This window comes from Nelusetta ayraudi, unplaced genomic scaffold (assembly GCF_046127955.1).
Source record: "Nelusetta ayraudi isolate G7.1 ecotype Tasmania unplaced genomic scaffold, CSIRO-AGI_Nayr_v1 ptg000042l, whole genome shotgun sequence".
Taxonomy (NCBI): domain Eukaryota; kingdom Metazoa; phylum Chordata; class Actinopteri; order Tetraodontiformes; family Monacanthidae; genus Nelusetta; species Nelusetta ayraudi.
This window is the reverse complement of record NW_027466092.1, coordinates 7,773,267-7,791,764: the sequence shown is the minus strand read 5'-3', so window position 1 is coordinate 7,791,764 and position 18,498 is coordinate 7,773,267. Positions and strand designations below refer to the sequence as shown.

General features: G+C 40.4%; 2 protein-coding genes across 2 annotated transcripts in view; both read left to right on the top strand.

Annotated features, from left to right (window-relative positions):
- The first annotated feature begins 1,624 nt into the window (after positions 1-1,624).
- The window catches only part of LOC142893456 (cornifelin homolog A-like), a 197,833-nt gene continuing 180,959 nt past the window's right edge, over positions 1,625-18,498 (top strand). The window contains exon 1 of the mRNA XM_076034035.1: positions 1,625-1,635. The gene's annotated coding sequence lies outside the window, so the exon portion shown is untranslated. The remainder of the gene's footprint in view (positions 1,636-18,498) is intronic.
- tmem256 (transmembrane protein 256) lies at positions 8,796-12,141 on the top strand. The gene is made up of 4 exons (XM_076034000.1): positions 8,796-8,934; positions 9,513-9,550; positions 9,917-9,997; positions 11,382-12,141. The coding sequence occupies exons 1-4, from the start codon at positions 8,853-8,855 to the stop codon at positions 11,523-11,525; spliced, it is 345 nt and encodes a 114-aa protein (XP_075890115.1). The 5' UTR covers positions 8,796-8,852; the 3' UTR covers positions 11,526-12,141.

The window sequence follows — 18,498 nt, the reverse complement described above, 5'->3', positions numbered from 1 at the left end:
TAGGTACAGTGGCAGTCTGTTATAATATCTGGAGCTTAACCAATACTCGGCTTAATTAACTGTGCCTGTTTCCGTGTGCAATTTCTTGTCAGTGAAGCTGCTGTGAAAAAAGTATTTTGTATGCCACAGACACTCATGCGCTGAACCAGCATCTTCTTCAAAACTTCAGGGGTAAGTGGCGAATACCTGTGAGCCAAGTTCCCATTTCAGCTGATGAAATTAGTGTCGGCAATATATTCCCAAACTCCCCTGTGCAATTGTGAGAATTGCTGAGCGAATACACATAATAATAAACTAAACTAATAAACGTTGCAAAACACTTGTGGCCATTCGTAAATCATCTACTCGTGTAATAAATTTGCTTTTAAATGCAATACATTTTCTTTTCTCCCATGTAAGACATGTCAATTACTCATCTTTGTACCAGCTCTGGTGCTGCTCAGCACAACAACGACTATGGCAATATTGGTATCTGGTTGAATACTGGTAGACTTCCCAGCTCAGTCTGTTTCTAGATCAGCTTCCCCTAACTAACTAATTGCTGCTTCTTGGCTCCTCCAACACCATCTTCCTTTGTCTCATTGGTGCAACTATCATGATGAATCGACCAGAGAGCTATAGCTTCTTATAGCCAGGGTGTAAGCTCATGAATATAACTCCTTGGAAAAGGGTGCCAGGCAGACATCCAAGTTATGTAGTCCATCCAGTCAAGGCAGATGGCTATGCCAGTGACAGTTGAGCCATTCTCTCCATTACAAGCAAATGAATCATAAAGAGGTTTTGAAATTCCAGTTTTGAGGTCGCACAACTACATAGAGGCGGTGTTAAAAGGTTAACTCCTAGGGAGGCTTCATCTTGGTTTGCAACTATGAATAGAATAAATACACACACACACACACAGTGTTGCTGTAGTCAGTGTCTTTTGAATTTCATGCCCCCCACCAACCTAATTTAAAGAGGCATGGCCTCAGAAAATGACATACATTGTGAATGGAGATAATCCTTCTGAGCAAACAAATTAAAGTGACAAACTGATACCATCCAAAATGCCAACACTTCGCAATCCCAATAAACATGCACAGGTGACAGGTGTGTTTTGAGTAATTGTGTAGCATACACACACACACATATAGAGAGAGTTATATTTCGTCAGTGTCTCATATCTTTTGATGTCATTGTAGTTGTAGCCCTGTAAAGCAGCCATTCCAATGGAGAGCAGGCATACGGAGGGGAGCGAGATCAACGTATCTGTAGCAGGAAATGACTCCTTTGGGACACTAAGCATTTGACAGACGTTTCAATGACTCGATCACGAGCCACATTATTGTTCCAGATGGATGGCTTGAGCTTAAAGCAACTGTTTGCTTGCAATCTGTGGAGTGCTTCGAGTTTTCTGCATTATTAGATTAGGCGATTAGATGCAACCTTAATGGCGCCCACGGGGGAAAGTCGGAAGGCTGAAGCCACAGAGAGGAGGATCCAGATAAGAGCCCGACAAATAGAGACCAATGAGGGTTGTAAGATGTCCAATTTGTACAGCAGAGCACAATGGCTGGCAGCTTACTACACAGCTTTGCATCAGACAGAGGAATGGGGTTTAGTGCATTAGAGAAGGTGTAGGTGAAGGACAGTATTGTAAAATACTTTGGTATGCACTGGGGTGTTTAGAGGTCCCAGATACTTTATTTTTCATCTCAGACTTAAATGGAGCTGCTTCGCACAATCAATTATCCTGCGATCCAAATTCAGATCTCCATAAAACAGTGCTGTTAGGTCTGTATTTGCAGTCTTCTAAGAAAGCATTCTTGCTTCCTGCAGGAAATTATTTATTACTTATTAATTTATTGAGCTTTCCATATGTTCAGAGGGAAACAGGGGAAAAAGGGGGTCGCTGGAGATGTTACATGGTAACTGAGAGGTGTGACGGCGCCATTTGTGACATCCTGGCTGAATTCCAGAAATGTCTATTCTTAGCACACCTCTTTTGAATAGAGCCAAGCCAAAATGTTTCAGTTTTTTTTCAGGGGAGTTGACGGAAAGTCACACGTTGTTGATCGAAAGCACTGACAAAAAGACATTCCAGTATATTTAACAAAAAATGGTACAGAAAAAAAATATAGCCACGTGGTGAACACAGTGGTCCATCCTCTCAAGGCTTAAATAGATTCTGAGTGTAGGCTGAAGGTGGTCAGTCACCCCATACATTGTAACCAAAGAGGCAAAAAAAAGTAGGTAAAAATATACACAATTTCCCTTCAGGAAATAATCATTCTATCCGTAGAGCATGATCTGGCTCATAAGAATTTTACTACATTTTAGAGCAAATCACTTTTGAGTGTGTTCCCATAGACAATGACAGGAAAACACGACCCTTTTGCTGAGAGTGAATCATTTAAAACCTTTCAAAAATGTAGAATGTGTAGAATAACCCAAGTTTGGTCTGTTCAAATAAAACATTCCCACAACTCACTTCTTTGAATCCTCAACAATAAGTCCAACTCTACATTTTTTTCTGGTAATGCCTGCCTATCTGCTGAACCCAACCTTGAAAACTGCAATTATGTATTTCCTGCAATTATAGATAACAGCCGTAAAAAGAAAATAGCCTCACACCGAATGCTGCATACAGATTACCCTTATTGTTAACGTATGCTGTGAACGCGCAAGTTGTGTTGTTTAGACACGTGTTTACTGGGTTTGATAACGGAGCAGCCAGTTTCAACAGGATGGCCTTTACCTATCATGAGAAGGGGGGGGGGTTTAGCGAACACTGGGCAGGATTTGTTCAGGCACAAATGCTCACTGGATGCTTATACTTTCGTCCTTTGCACAACTCAACTGGATTCTTGAATTTATAAGCCTAAAATGTGATACGTTCATCTTGCCAATCTCCAATTTATTGTATTTTTTGTCACGCTTAATATCATTATCTTTCGTATTACAAAAACGCAAAGAGATGAAGAAAGCGTCTGCTCTGCACTAAAATGTTCCATTTTAGCGGTCAAGTTACATTTTTGATCCAAAATGACACACAAAGATACTGCCCCTGCCTTTTTTTTTTTAACCAGCATTCTGTCTGCCCTTGAGGGTCCGAGACAGGAAGGCGTGACCCCCGATAACCTGTCCTCTCCCCCTCTGCCCGACGTCTCCAAAAAACTCTTCAGAAAAGTGCCAGCCACACTCCTCAGTTAATTAACTCCTCTAATGGAATTCAGGCTTGCGGGGATGCTGATCACCTTTTCAGGTGCCGTCGCCGAGCCCCGTTGGAATATTAAAAGGCTCATAATGTTGAACTTATGGACAAGAAACATCCGTCTGCCTCCTCAGACCTGACGTCTTGGATTTAGCTGCCGGCATCGGCACGTCCGTTAGCAAGGTGCAGTGGAGATTGAGCTTTGCTGTTGCAGGAAAACAAACATTCAGATGGGGACTCATTAGAGGTGTGGAGGCAGGCTGAAGAAAAAAGGTAAAGAGAAAAAGATTGATGACCGGAGCCAAGGGGGCCACCAGGATGAAACAATGATGCTCGTGGTATGCATGTTGTGTGACAGCGCTGATTAAGATGCCGGCCAGATAATCTGCCCCTGTCCTGTCGTTCTCACAGTTCACTTTAAAATTCTGCCACAAATGCAAATCAGTTCGGTGAGGTTTGCCGGGAGAAGGCGTGAAAAGCAGTCGGAAGGGAACAACAGTAATGTGGTATTTGCGGGACAACACCAGCAATAGCAGCTGCAAGTCAAAGATCAAGGTTTTATAGCTGGGCTAAAAGGCAACACTTTTTTCTTTCTCTGTTGACAGGAGGAGAAAAAGTAAATATTCAAAGGAATGATCATAATGTTGTTAGCAATATTATTATCATTATTATTATTGGTAGTAGTTGGTGGTGGTTTGAGGTTTTGACAAGCTGCCATATTTCTTAACCTGACGAGCCAAATGGAATGTTTCCAAACTGGATGTAATTCACTTGCCCATGCAAGGGAAGTGCATCTGCATTTTCTTGTCGAGTCTTTTTATGTATTTACTCATGGAGTCATTTTTGTCTATTACTATAATTAAAATATTAAAAGGTTTATAGGTAAATAAAACAATAATATCAACAATTAGTAGCAACATTTTTTGCTACTTGAGTACCACAGCCTGCAGACAAATAGATGACTGAAATATTGTAGAAAAATTGTGTTTTTTCGAGGTTGTACTTTATTTTTAAAATGAAATGACACATGATCACATTTAATCTTTAAGAGCATAAGATAGAGAAGATAGTGCCTGTGTTAAGTAAGTAGAGATTTTGTGGTTTTTAAAAACATGTTTTCTTACGTTGCAGCCAGTTGTTTTACATGTAGAGAATAATTGCATTTACATACACAACGAGACGATCGATAGATCAGCAGTACTGAAATTCTGATGTTGTGGCATTTCCCCGTGGAAAAAAAATAAACATGACAACCCGACAGTGCTTCTGCAAAATGCAATAACACCAAACCCAATTTGACATGAGGGTAAATGAAAACCTCTGCTTTTAAATTCTATTATGCAGCCAGAAGCAGGGGGAGAAAATTCATCCCTCCCGTCTATGCCCCATGCATGAAACCGACTTTGTCTCGCTGTAACCGACTTTCCCTGGCTGGGATATTTTTTGCAGCTAATTGCTGCCAGTGGCTAGATCCTATCCATTTGCATCGATCTCCTTTGAAGAGAGATGCAGATGAGCTTAACGAGAGCGCTAATTATGCTCACTCGTTGTGGGGAGCCTGCTGTAACTGCAACTTTGTGTGCCTGCTCGTACGTGTGCACAAACCAAATTTCATGCACGTGCATTCCTACGTGTGTTTATGCATGCGCATAAATGTACAGGGGGGAGGGGCCAAACAACCTGACAATAACTAGAGAAAACGCGACATCTGACTTCAAAACCATTAGGGAGATTAATAGCAGCGTAAATGTGCTGTGATATATTTTTTGTTCTGATTTGTGTTTTTAATCAACAGTGTGAGCAAGTTTTTTCTTTGCTTTTTTTTTTAAGCAAATCAATATTTTTCTGTGTTGTTTGTGTCTATACCTGAGGCTGTTTAGGTCCTCTCTGTGTGTGTTTGTGTGTGTGTGTGTGTGTGTGTGTGTGTGTGTGTGTGTGTGTGTGTGTGTGTGTGTGTGTGTGTGTGTCTGCCAGCCAGTGTAATGCCAATGACTGGTGTTGTCTCCCCAAGCGCACAGTAGCCTGGCCACCCAGACAAAATGTCACTCGACAGGCCTGCCTCTCTCAGCCTCTCTCAGCCTCTCCCCTCATTTTTTTTGCCTCCTTTTTTCTTTTTCTTTTTTCTTTTTTGCTGAAAGCGATGCACTGACATGCGCGAGTGACAGAGTCGGAGCATGAAAAACCGTGACACAGGAGTCACGATACATACATTTGTGAATGCATGGAAAGCATGACAGCATGACATGAAAGCGCCCAAACACATAGATAATTGGCTGGGGATGTGGCTCCTCAAGCCGAGCCCAAGACGGGGAAAGGGGCTGCAGCCGTCACAACACATCAAGGTTAATAGAGAATTTTTAGAAATGTTGGGCTCTATTTTTTTTCAAGTTTGTATTGGCTGAGGAAGGGGGCAGCACATCGCCCAGCAGGCAAAACCCTCCACGCATAAAATGTGTGTTTCATTGCTTTTAGGAAGGAGCTGTCCTGATTTTTATATTTTTCAACCTTGCCAATTCCCCGCTGGATTTCCAGTCCCCAAAAACTCTGAGTGCGAAGATAAAGACAGATGGAATGCCTGACAGCGACACAACCACACCAGGCTACCAACTCTCAGACATAATCCGGCGTGTTGCCTTGAAATAACGACCACTCTGAGGTCCCGCTGTGACGTTTCTATCTTGTTAGCTGCCGACACAAAACAAAGCAGACTCTTCATTGGTATGGGTGCTTTCCACTCTAGCAGTCTCCAAATAGGACAAAGCCACACTGCTACTACACAGGCTGAACAATAACAACTAACAATAATAAAAAATAGGATTTTCAAAACATCCCATCGTATTCCATTAGTTTGACACAAAAGTCAAATCCAGAGAGTGTATCACAAAACAGAAAACATTCTCGTTATTGTGATTTGTTTGTGAAAGGAAGCATATCCAAGCATGTCATAATCTTGCCTAGTAGCTGGATAGCTCAGATTTCAACTCTGAACTCTCACATTCAACTTATTACGCAAAATAATTTGCCCTGAATATTTGTGTTTTTAAAAATGAGTTAGCTTATTTTAAGACACATAAGGTTAAAATATGGACAGAAATGTTGAATTTGTTAAAAGGTTAAAATCTTTGCTCAGCCATCCGTGAATGTTTCGTTTGGAACAAGAGTCGGCCAGTACAGGTTTTCAATGTCAACAACACAAATTTTACAGTCAATCGCTGATCCTGCGGCATGCAGTTGTTTAACCCCTCCAGGAGAGGGTGCTGTAATCCCCATATCATCGTGCACCAGAAAATGTTCCAGCTGCTTGCTTCTGCTTTTTTACAACCTGAGAATGACTCAGCCATGATTGTTCTCTTGGCGACAAAGACAAGTGATATAAAATAAATGGGCCAGTTTGAACCTGTTATTGGCTGGGTCCGGTTCTTGATTCCAATCTCTTCAGTCAAAGAAAGGTTAAGCTGTGACAAAACCAGGAATCAGCTGTCACTAGCTACCTTCAAGAGAAAATAAAAAAAGATAAACAATGGCTGAGTGGATGCTGCAAAGGCAAAATTGTTCACATTTTAAGGGTAGCAGAAAAATCTCAATGAAGGCTTTTCAAGGTGAATGTTTTTATTTTTTGCTTTGCTCCAAGTATTGAAGAATTAAAAATGCTGCCTATCATGGGTGGCCAACTTATGGGTGGTCTCCTTTTTTCAAATATTCATTTTCATTTTTATATCAAATTGATATTTGAGATAACTTCAAATGTAGGGATTTGTGGAAAGCTCCACCTGGTGTGTCAGGTTACTGTTGTCTGGTCTCTATTCCTCCAAAAAAGGATGAACCATGACCCAGACTGATATAACTGTCATGTACATGTAGAGGAGCCAAGACAAGACCTCACTCACATAAAGGTGCTTCCTTCCAGAATCATGTTAAGAGGGACCTATGTTTTCTTCAATGTCAAGGGAATCAAATGTTTGTTGTTTTGTTTTGTTTGTTGTTTTTGTAACAACTCTACCACAACAACACAGGCAAAACAATCTTGGGATCAGGAGTGCGTGTGTGTGCTTCACCCCCTAAAATCGTGCTGAGATTTGGCGGGAAACAAAGGAGTCACTGGGAGAAAGAAGAGGACATATGGGCAGATTGACTGAAGTGAGACGGATGTGGCCACTTGGAGGAAGCTCACAGCACGCAGCTGCTGGGACTTAGGGATCATTTTGCCACTTGTCTGTGAAAACAAGATGTGAAGCCATACTTGATTGTTGTTCTTGCTATCCCATCTGCCATGATCCAAAATAAAAAATGGCCTCTGTGTGTGTGTGTGTGTGTGTGTGTGTGTGTGTGTGTGTGTGTGTGTGTGTGTGTGTGTGTGTGTGTGGGTGGGTGCGCACAAGTTGGTGAGTGCAAACGTACTGATACAACCCCAAAAGAAACTTTAAAATCATGCCAAAAAGCCCCATAATAGCTATAGGTTCAGTTCACAGTTGATGATGAGAGCTTGTGACTCAAGAGTCTTCCATTTAATTAGCTAGACGGGAATTAAAATGTGTTAACTGTGTGCACTGTGCTAATGCAGCGTCAAAGTCAGCTAAAGACGTGGTTTGACACATGCTGTGCTTAAACGGCCCCGCAGTAATGCAGAGCGACCCTGTGCAATCAAAATTGTGAAAAGAAAAAAAAAAAAACTTGTCCTCACATACACAGCAAGAGGCATGCAAACCCTCTCCTTGGGCAAACTTGGGCAGCAAAAGAGAAAGCAGTACAGCACCCCCTTTTGGTGGGCTCCCTGCAGGGATTGGTGCATTTGCACCAGTGACAGTCTCCATGCAACACCTTTGCAAAAAGAAGCACGCATCAGACATTATGATCCACTGAAGCACAGAATTATTCCTCTAAATTGCTGCAATGGACCAAAAGTGCTGCACGCATCCAGCACACTGGAAAGCATGTCAGTCAGTGTTGCAGCAATTTAGTGCAGAAGCTGGTGTTGAAACCAGGGCAGCATTAAGCCCTTTCTGACGCCAAGGAGCCTCACTGTGAAAAAAATCAATTATTCATCACAAAAGCAGCTACAATAGTAGCTATAATTCAGTCATGGCATGAATAATGTATGCAGATGTAAGGCCCAACACATAATGGTATAAACAAAAATGTCCTTGATATTTATTTATTTTTTATTTCTATCAGCGAGGTGAGGACCAGTGAACATTTTCATATAGGTCAAATGCACGGTAATACTATCAAATTTAACAAAATGATACTTTTTTATGTATAATTTTACAATCTCGCCACACTATTCAAGATTCCAGTGTCTTTTTTTACTTTGACAGCTTTAAAATTCGCAAATGAGCAGTCATGGCAGTTTATATTTTGGACTTCTGTGAATCCAGAGGTGGGTACAATTTAGTGTCATTAGCATTGGAGGGATATGGGGAATTTGGAATTAGGACAGTCACAGCTACCAGCACTGCAATGCCAATGTATTATTGAATAGTACATTTTAATTGTATAGATAAATAAATAAATAAATAAATAAATAAACAGCTTTCGAGCTTACGGCACCGGAAGCAACCGACGGCGATGCCTACGTCAGAAGTAGGAACTTTAATAAGTTCGTGTAAGCGCTATAGTCGGCATCTTCCGGTTGTCGGACAACCACACACAGTTACGAAATATGTCCGCATCTGTTGTCGTCCGAAGGTTAGCTGCCCTGTCGGGGGCTTCGGCGGTGGCAGCCGGTGCTTACGGTGCCCACGGTGAGACGACTATGCTTGTTTATTTCCCATCACAATGCATAGAATTCCCCAGTTGGATTAATTGTAAAATTCGGAGAAATGAGCGCGATGATAAATGTCGCGCCTTCAGCCTCCAGTTGTCGAAGCGACAATTTCTGCTTAACTTCATTATTAACTCTAGTGTATTACGTCTCTGCATGTAACTTCTGTTGGTAACCCTCATACACCGTTTATTAAATTGACGAGGTGCGTGCCGTTTTTTTTTTTTTTTTGCAGTCGCGATTAAACAGTGAGCACCTAACAGCTGTATCGCGCTGAGATCCCACAGATCGTCTCTGCGGTTCTAGTTCATACTGCGATCAGGATTTTAATGTTTCTAAGGTATCCTATTCACCATGGAGAATGCTCAGAGCAAGATCAAATACTTAGCGACCAAGCTCAGTGTTTTGCATTCCCTGTTTACATTTTCATTTATAGTATTGAGTGGTCAAAAGTCAGGTGACCTTCTGCTCAAAATAATTATTGATGCACTGTATATCGAGGTCAGATTGCTTTATTCTGCTGCATTTTTTTTTGTTGAACTTATATGTTTGCTTTAGGTTTCAAGAACAGTAGCCCTGATGATTACAATGTAGTGGTAAGTGTTTTGTTTTTTGTTTTTTTACATATATTATCTGACCGGACGTTGCAAAGTCTAATGTAAGAAAATACATCATTGTCACTGCTTCACATTGTCATTGTCTTCTAATTCAGTGAATCTTTTGGTTTGTGTCAGTAGTTTTTTAATCTAGGTACATTAAACATGGATGTGAATAATTGAGAATTAGAGACACCATTTTTTTTAATATATATATGTATATATATATATATATACATATTTAAAAACATTTAGATAAGACTTTTGCTGCTGTTGTCTTGATAAAGTTCTTTTTCGTAGTAGAACTTACAAAAGGGGGGGAAAATGAATCATTAAATGGTTTTTCTGATGTATTTCCCTCCCCAGCTTTTTGAAACTGCCAACAAATATCACTTCTACCACAGCTTGGCCCTGCTGGGTGCTGCACATTGTGGCAAACCTGCCGTGGTGAGTATAATAATATTATTAAAAATATATATATATAATACTTAGTAGCTGTGATTCCTTAAAAGAAGTTTGATAGCTACACTCTGTCCTCATTTTGCAACAGTGGGATTTTTTTTTAAGCTTGTGGCCAAATTTGGAAAACCCCCCAGTTTATAACAGCAGCCAGTTCAATACGGAAGTGAATTTGCAGTTCAGGCTTTGTTTTAAGGTCATGGCTTTTCTTTCATCATGTACCAGGAGGTCCAGCATATGCAAACACTGAATTGCCACGTGTCCACAGAAAAACAGCTGTGTGAAAATTTATTGGCCACTGAATATCCTATTAAAAATCAACACACTGTTTGATGAAAAGCACAGATGCATGCCAGGGTGTTTGCCATGTGGCAGACAACCCAGTCAGGATCTTGGAGATGTTACATGTATCCCTCACAGATTAGAGCCACGCTTCAGTTCAGATCTAATTCTGCTGTAACTAGAGCCAGAAATTGCATGGGAAGGCCTTGCAGCTTTTCAATTGACTTGGATGAGATTAAAGTATACATTTTGATTGGTGCCGTGCAAATAAAAGGAGATGAATAGATCTGGGGAATAAAACAGAATTTTAGTATGTCCAGGAGGTATGATATTGCTTTTGAAAAAGGCACATTAGTGCATCTGGGAAAATCAAACTGTAACATCAAAACTGGAAAAAAAAAAAAAAAAAAAGGCCTGTAAGTAAATTGTGGAAAAGATTTAAAAGAAATCTTCTTTCTCACAGATTCCAAATGAGTCCATACGGCACAAGAAAACACGAAAACAAACATAGACTTGGTTAAAAAAAATCTTGGATACCTAGTGGCGGAACCAGCTTTTTAAATGTTGGGTGGCCATGGGCTGTCCAAGCGCAATGAGAGGGTGCCGCCGGGCCGAATAGTGCGATGGTGGGGGGGAGGGCTGGTGGTGCCGGCGGACAAAGTTCTACAGGGGGAGGGTCGGACCGAAGTCATTGCTCCGGAGTTCGGTCCACACTTGAGTTTAGATTTAATTCTTCTCACAGACGCTGCAACGGCGATATGCGTCTGAAATGTATTTCAGAGCACAAATAACGCTGAATTTCAGGGGTGGCACTCAGGGTGGCCAGACAGATTTCAAGGGTAGCCAATGCCACCCCTGCTGGTTCCGCCTCTGAAGATACCGCCATGCACACATTTTTTTCCCCAAGCATAACCGAACAAAGCAAAATAAATCCTGAAATAAGCAAAGTTTAAATGCCCTCAAGGCAGCACTCAAGACGCCACTTCAGTCATTCCAATAACTGATGATTTTCCCATCTCGAAAAAATGACAATGGCGTTCTTATCCTGTCACATGGATTGAAATACTGTTTGTGTTTCTCTTCCATACAGGCTGGCACTATACTGGTGGCTGGCATGGGGATGTTCTGTGGCGCCCTGTACCACCAGGCCCTGACGGGAGACCCTGGTCTGCGCAAGATGGCTCCCTATGGGGGCATGGCCATGATAGCCGGGTGGCTGGCCATCGTTCTCTGAACTCACACACACACACACACACACACACACACACTCACTCCTGGGACACTTCGTTGTCAGAGTGTTAATGGGAGGTCTGGGGGGCTTGAGAGAGGTTGGATTGATGAATTCTTCAAGATGTCTAACCGCTCCTTGTCCTGGGTGGAGGGTGTCAGCAGGAGATAAGGTCACAGTGGGACTATCACTTCTGTACCATTGCTGACTGCCTCTGACTGCTGCCCTTTTAAGTGTGTTGATTGAATGTAATTATGAAAAAAAGAAAAGTGTTTCTGTCCCTTTTGTTGTGTGAAGTATGACATTTTTGATTGCTTGTAAAATTATATATTTTTAAATTCAGTTCTATAAGTTCTAAAACATGTGAATTTAATAAAGAATTGAAATAAAATCTTATTTTATCTGTATCTTCCCCTGTTTAAGTATAATAATTAAACAAATCTGAAGAGTTTAATAAATAGTAATAAATACACAATAAGCTTGATGAAAACTTAGTGAAAAAGTCCTTAATTTAGACAAAAGGGCTGAAAAAAGTTCACATTTTTCCTTACCTTGTTTCTTTCTTGGTTTTGTGATTCATAACATCCTTCCAAATGAACGGCTGCCTCTGACAGCAATATCATTTTCTCTGTCTCTAAATGTCATTCATGTGCATTTGGAATAGTGCCAAGAAAATTAACATTTCTCACTGATTGTTGACATCTTGTGTGAAGATGAACAGCATATTTCATTTTCGTAAAAAATAATATATTGTTACATATGAACACAATTTGACTGTATGTTGCAAACATACCTGGCTAACTGGCTACAGCATTCTAGTTTTATCAATAATTTATTTAATTCTATAGTAAATCACCTCACGCTAATCCCCCACAAAGTTTAGCATGAAACAAATGATCAGAATGAATTTTTAATATAGTAGCTGTTTATTTTGTTAAAAGGAAAGCATGTCTTAAACGTACAACTCAATGTGATGATGTTCATCCTCTTTGATTTAATTTGTGGAACCCTTAAAAATGCACCTTTCTTGCATCAACTTAGAATCATCAATTAAAATGTTATTCCCTTGAGGGATCCTACTTGCACAGTGCTCTGCAGACCATCTCTCGCGCTGCTATGTCCAAGCTATTGCAGATCAATGCATTCTAGGTAGGATTTTGTACAGTTGCATGGTGTAAATACAAACCCATCTCAGCTAGTTGAATAGGGCTTCTCTGTATGAGGGTCTTTTTTTTTTTTTTTTTCAACTGCAAGTTGAATGAACCCATGGGATCCATCTAGGTGTGCGGCGGCTGAAGGAAATCATCTCTCTGGCGGTGCTGAATGATTTCGGGGCCTCGAGTATTTGATCCTTTTAGAGGCATGACACAAAGAACTTCATTACCTATGGCCTGCTCTTTAGCCAGGGTTCTTGCTCTGACCACACAGCATTCAAAGTCAAAGTGAAATCCAATGAAACACTAATTCCACTTCCTGACTGTAGGGCCAAATGGATGGGGACCTTTTAGAAAATAGCTGAATAAATCTCTGGTTCACAAGCCGAGGCTCTCCTCTGCAGAGGGGGCGCTATTGACCGGACGCGTCACCAATGGGGTCTTGATCACGACTCATAAAGCCCTAATTAGAATGAAAGAGGCATTCTGCTGTTCCAGGATCTGTGCAAGCACCAACACCCAGAATGAATGTGAGGGAAACACTTGACTGGCAGCAAAGTTCCAACATCAACATTTTCAGCCACGTGTTTAATACCTTGCTGGTGAATCATGTGGCTCCCACACAAGAGCTAAAAATTTCGACAGTCTCACACAGGAGTGCTATTGCAGGCTTATTTATTTCTGCCCTCTGCAGCTGACGTTCAGTTGTGTTGAATCATTAAGTCTGTGTGAGAATCCAGCCCCACCATGAAGTTCTTGGTAGCCGCAGTCGATTTGGACATACCAGGGACTGTTCAGACAAAATGTTTGCAGTGAACAAATTTATATGTAGCTGTTGTTGTCAGGCATACATAATCTACATAGACTAACTTGAATTAGATGGGTGCCAATTTATTTAAGTCAACATCAATTCAATCAATTCAATTTCTCAATTCAAAAACATTGTGTTGGAATTGCTGCCATACTTTGAATTTGGAGTATATCTATTCTAATATGATTGGCATATTCAGATAGAGCAAGATAAATGTGGCCAGGTCATATTAGCATTAGAGGTGGTCTGCGGAGCATAGTACATATCGAACCCCTGGGGATAAATCAACTCCTCAAATCAACAAATTGACTGTTCGCCGAGTGTAGCTACAATATGTTTCTGTATGAGCAAAGTTCACTAGTTTTCACAATGTGAAAAAGTAGCAAGTTAGTTTTCATGTTATGTACACAATTACTTCACATTTTTGTAACAATTGTTGTATTTTTCTTACTTATCAATCACATACTTAAGTTCAAGGTCATGGAAATTTCAGAAGATAATTTATTCATGTACAAAAAGGGAACTGCGCCACGAACCATTAAGGTACGACACTGACTTCCTGTCAGTCAAAGGATGGATTTTTTTTTAAATCTCTATACATTATTCATTTCCAACCAAGCATCCTACAATGTGTTCACTGAACCAGAAGTAGAAAAGTGAAACAACATATAGTAATTGTGACCCTCACCTGTGGAACACACTGAAAATGATTTACGAAAGCTTTTTAATTCAGAAGTTTCGGGTCTCATATTTGAAGTGTTTTTTTTTTCCTGTTGAATCATCAAAATCATTTTTGTGAACTTGACTCAGATGCACAGAAGTAGGTGACTTAAAGAGTAACCGCTCTAAGTACAAAGACATGATAATAATGAAGACCTATTTGTGTGGGTGCTATGGGTTGCACCAGTGCTAATTTAGATGCATCTAGATGGGGAGTAAATATTTATTCATTGCTACAAAACAACACAATCTATACACTTTCAGGCAGTGACAATACTTGTGTATGTTGTTACAGACATTTTTCATTGCTGTTAAAAACACAAAATCAAGCAGAATTGCCTGCAAAGTCAAAACTCCCTGTCTTTTTTTTTTTTTTTTTTTTTTTTGCCTCTGTGCCATTCTCTGTTGTTGCCAGCATCAGAGACGGAGCTAACAGTAGATATTGTTAATTGTACCTCCGGGGACTTCCCCACTCCACTTCACAGGCTTTCCTCTTGCCTTTATTTCTCTTACCCTGCAGATGGATTTAATTACATCACCTCCTGTGGTGGAGGATGACTCCTCGCTCTATCGATTCCTTGGCCGAGTCTGTTTTGGTCAGACAGGAAGACAGTTATGAGTCATCAATGTGTAGAGAGCCATAGTTTGGATGGTTGCTTTGGGAATGAAAGAGATTACTGGTTACTAGTTATGTAAAAAAATATATACATTTAATTGCTTTTTGATTGATTTTCCAATTTCTGAAACGCTGTGTTCATCTTACAGTAAGGATACACACCAATTATTGCTTACATTAATTTAGTCTATCTTGAATGAATAATGTAATAGTTCAATTTGAAGAATAGTAAGTGCAATGTCTGAATTCAGTGCCTGTTTTAAGGGCTCAGTCAGTATTTTAGAGGGATAGACAGGCAAGGAGTGGAATTAAAAGTAGATAGGCTGGTTATTACTTGCACAAGTCACAAAGAATAAAACATGTTTCAGTTTTCATTATATACTGAAAATTCACAGACTTGTTGGTCCAAAAAGTTGTGAGATCAAGGACATCGCACTGTGTGCTGTTCACTTTCTTACCATGTGTTGCTCAATTCTCTTTTACCTTCTGGATATCTATGAAGTTATATGGAGATTAAAATTCCAAATAGAAATTGTGAGATAGCCATAATCTGTTTATTAGTACGACAGAAATCTTTGTAACTAAGACAGAAAATAGCAAAACAGTGAAGTAAACCAAGAAAATATGCCCTGCAAATAAAATGATCATACATATCATGCAATTTCTTTTTCACTTAGAAAACAAACTTGAAAACAAAAATACACCCATTTTTGCACTCATCAACACATACATAATAAACTGCAGTTTGATCGCATTCATGTTCCTATAGGTTGGATGTATTTTATGACTGATATATGTGACGTTTCAACTACCCAACGTTATTGAAAGCTTATTGGAGCTGTAATGTAGCAGCGTTTCAGAACATCCACTCCTGCAGATCTAAAATGTTAACAAGGCCAGGATATACAATTTTTTTTTCCCGCCCATCGATACACACACAGGCAATGTATTAAAGTGCACGCTGTGTGTGTATGCCACAAGCAACAGCAAATCCTCTCTGCGGCATCAATCAGACAGATGCAGCTCGTGCAGCAAGGCACAGTGAGTTGAATGGCTGTGCTGCATGCTTCCATTTTCCGGGCCCTCCACTGACCTTTTCAAGGAATTCTTTTCTTCTCTTTTCTTTTTTCAAAATGATGGTCAGTGCCATGGCGGCCTCAGATAGATTGCTCCTTCACTTCAGCGGACAGCAAGTCCCCTCTTTTTTCACCGCTCCGTCCCCAATCATTTCACTTCAGTCTGCGGCGCAGTGATGACGGTCATGTATCAGGGGAGCGCAGGGGATTACTCCGCAGGGACCTGCCATTGTTACCATATACGCCATGGCGGCTATCAGCGGCGGCCTGTCTCGCGGGATGATGCGACGTCTGGGCAATGTAATTATCCAGCCGGGAGAAGGTTGATGGAGGCAGCATTCGGGCTTCTGCTGATAACTGTCTGTAACGACACTATGAGGCTTTATAACCGAGAATAAAAGGCGAAACGTCACCTTTAACCTGTAGCTGTAACAATATAATGTTGTGGTCATAATAGACCCCTATTTAACGGTGGCCATCTTGACCGGAATCTGTCTCTATAAACAAACAATTAATACAATCTATTAGGGTTCGATCTAGTTTGGCAGAGCCATTCAAGAGGCATGAGTGCAGCATCTGGTCTGTTTTTGCCTCAATTCACACAGAAGTCCTGTGCGGCCCAAAACTGATTCATTGTTTTATTGTTTAATAGCAGTGTGAACGGCACCAACTACACAGAATCTTTTCAAATTAGATTTGGGCAACCTAATGACACTCCAGTTACATGATGCCAAATTCCAATGTGTTGTTTCTACCTGTTTTCTCTGTCTATCTAATTTTAAAAGTTACAAATAACAGATATCTGACACCAGCATTTACAACCGCCTCAGCACTGCTATCAAATGGAACAACCTGCGTGTGTGGATGCAATTCAGGTACCAAACGCAGAAAAGGAGCTGTCTGGCAATGGAGGCAAAACGGAGGGGAATTTTTAATTTTTTTTTTTCCCATGTGGACTTCTTGTTCTCAGCTCAGGGGCTCAGGGACAAAGCCGTCTGATGGTAACGATCCAGAAATATAAAATAAAGTTAGGATGTGCAAACCAGCACAAATTTTCATAATTCAGTGTCGGGGTGAGAGAAGTGGAGCATTGCAAAAAAACATTTTTTTTTTTAAGGTGAAGGAGAATAAAGTTTATTTCATATTAATGAGAAACCTGCATTTTCAATGAAACACAACTCACAGTGTTTGGGGGGAATAGTCAACCTGTCTGCTGAGACAACAATTTGGAAGATATCAGAAGCTTATTGAATTTCTCCCTGTAAAATAAAATATGCCTGAATGCAATTCCAATTCTCATCTATGCCACTTGTGTAACAAAAACAATAAAACAAAATTTGGTCACTTGCTCACTATAAATCCAACCTTTTAATTTATGAGTTTAAAATCAGATACAGACGTTTTGAAATTCGACCTCAGTCTGAACAGGTTTTCAATCAATACTGGCATTCAATGTGGCTTTAACTTTGCTCTATTTCAGAGTTTGCCATAATTCTGTGCAGGCAGGAATCACAGGCTGAAACAAATACTTTGGTGAAAAGTGTCCCTTGTCGTTCTGAAGTTTTGCATAAAAGATGTTTCACAAAAGCAGTTCCTGTCAAAGTCCTGCCGCTCTTGGCTGCGACTCCTCATCCTCACAGTCTTCTGCTTTGAGTTGCTACTTTTCCCACTTTATTCAACTAAGAGTAGTAATTGCAATAACCAGTGCATCCTCTCTCCTTCATTCCTGTGTCACACATCATTTGCATCAACATAAACCTGCCTCCACTGCAAAAAAACCCCCTGGAAAATTCAGTTATAAAAGGTTGTGTCTGTGGCCTCTATTTGCCTGCTCTCTTAAGGACCCAGTGCTGTTTCTGATGTCATGTTGATCTGGGTTACATCAGGACCAGTTCAATTTTATACAAATAGCTACTTAAAACAAACTAAGAAACAATAACAATGATTATTATTATTGTTAGTATACAGCTATTTTTTTTTTAAAGAGTTGAATGCCTGTCCAGATAGCTTGAACACTGTCTTGAAGAATAAATCCTGCTGACAAAGGTGATGCTTGTTTGAAAAAACTCCAACTGTAACAGGATGGCGTAGCCCTCCATCCTGTTGCCACCTTTAACACCAGTTGTAAAACTTCCTAGTGTCAACTTTCCATAACTCAAACTATATAATCCAGAGGGCCCCACTGTACTGGCTCATTACCATACCCAGGCATTACAACGCCTCAGTGACAGGTACTGATATCTATGGCTGACACTGTTCTCCCCGGGTGCGTTTGTATAGCTGAATGATGTAATTCATCGCTAACCACCGCACGCTCAATCACATAATAAGGTTTAAATATTAGGATTTGGGGATCCTCTGCTTGTAGTCTGGAACACTTATTTCTAAGTCTGAAAGAATTTTAATGGCCCTTTAGAGAATAATGCAAATACACTGAAATGTACATTTAAATGTAGAAGCAGAAAACGGTGGAAATATACTGTGTATGTTAATATCCTGGCACTTCGGGGGTAGCCTGCAAACGTTGCCCTGTGTATGACCTGTGGTATTCAGTTGCACTACACCTTATGATTTAAATGAAGGTTCCCTTGAATTAAATTAA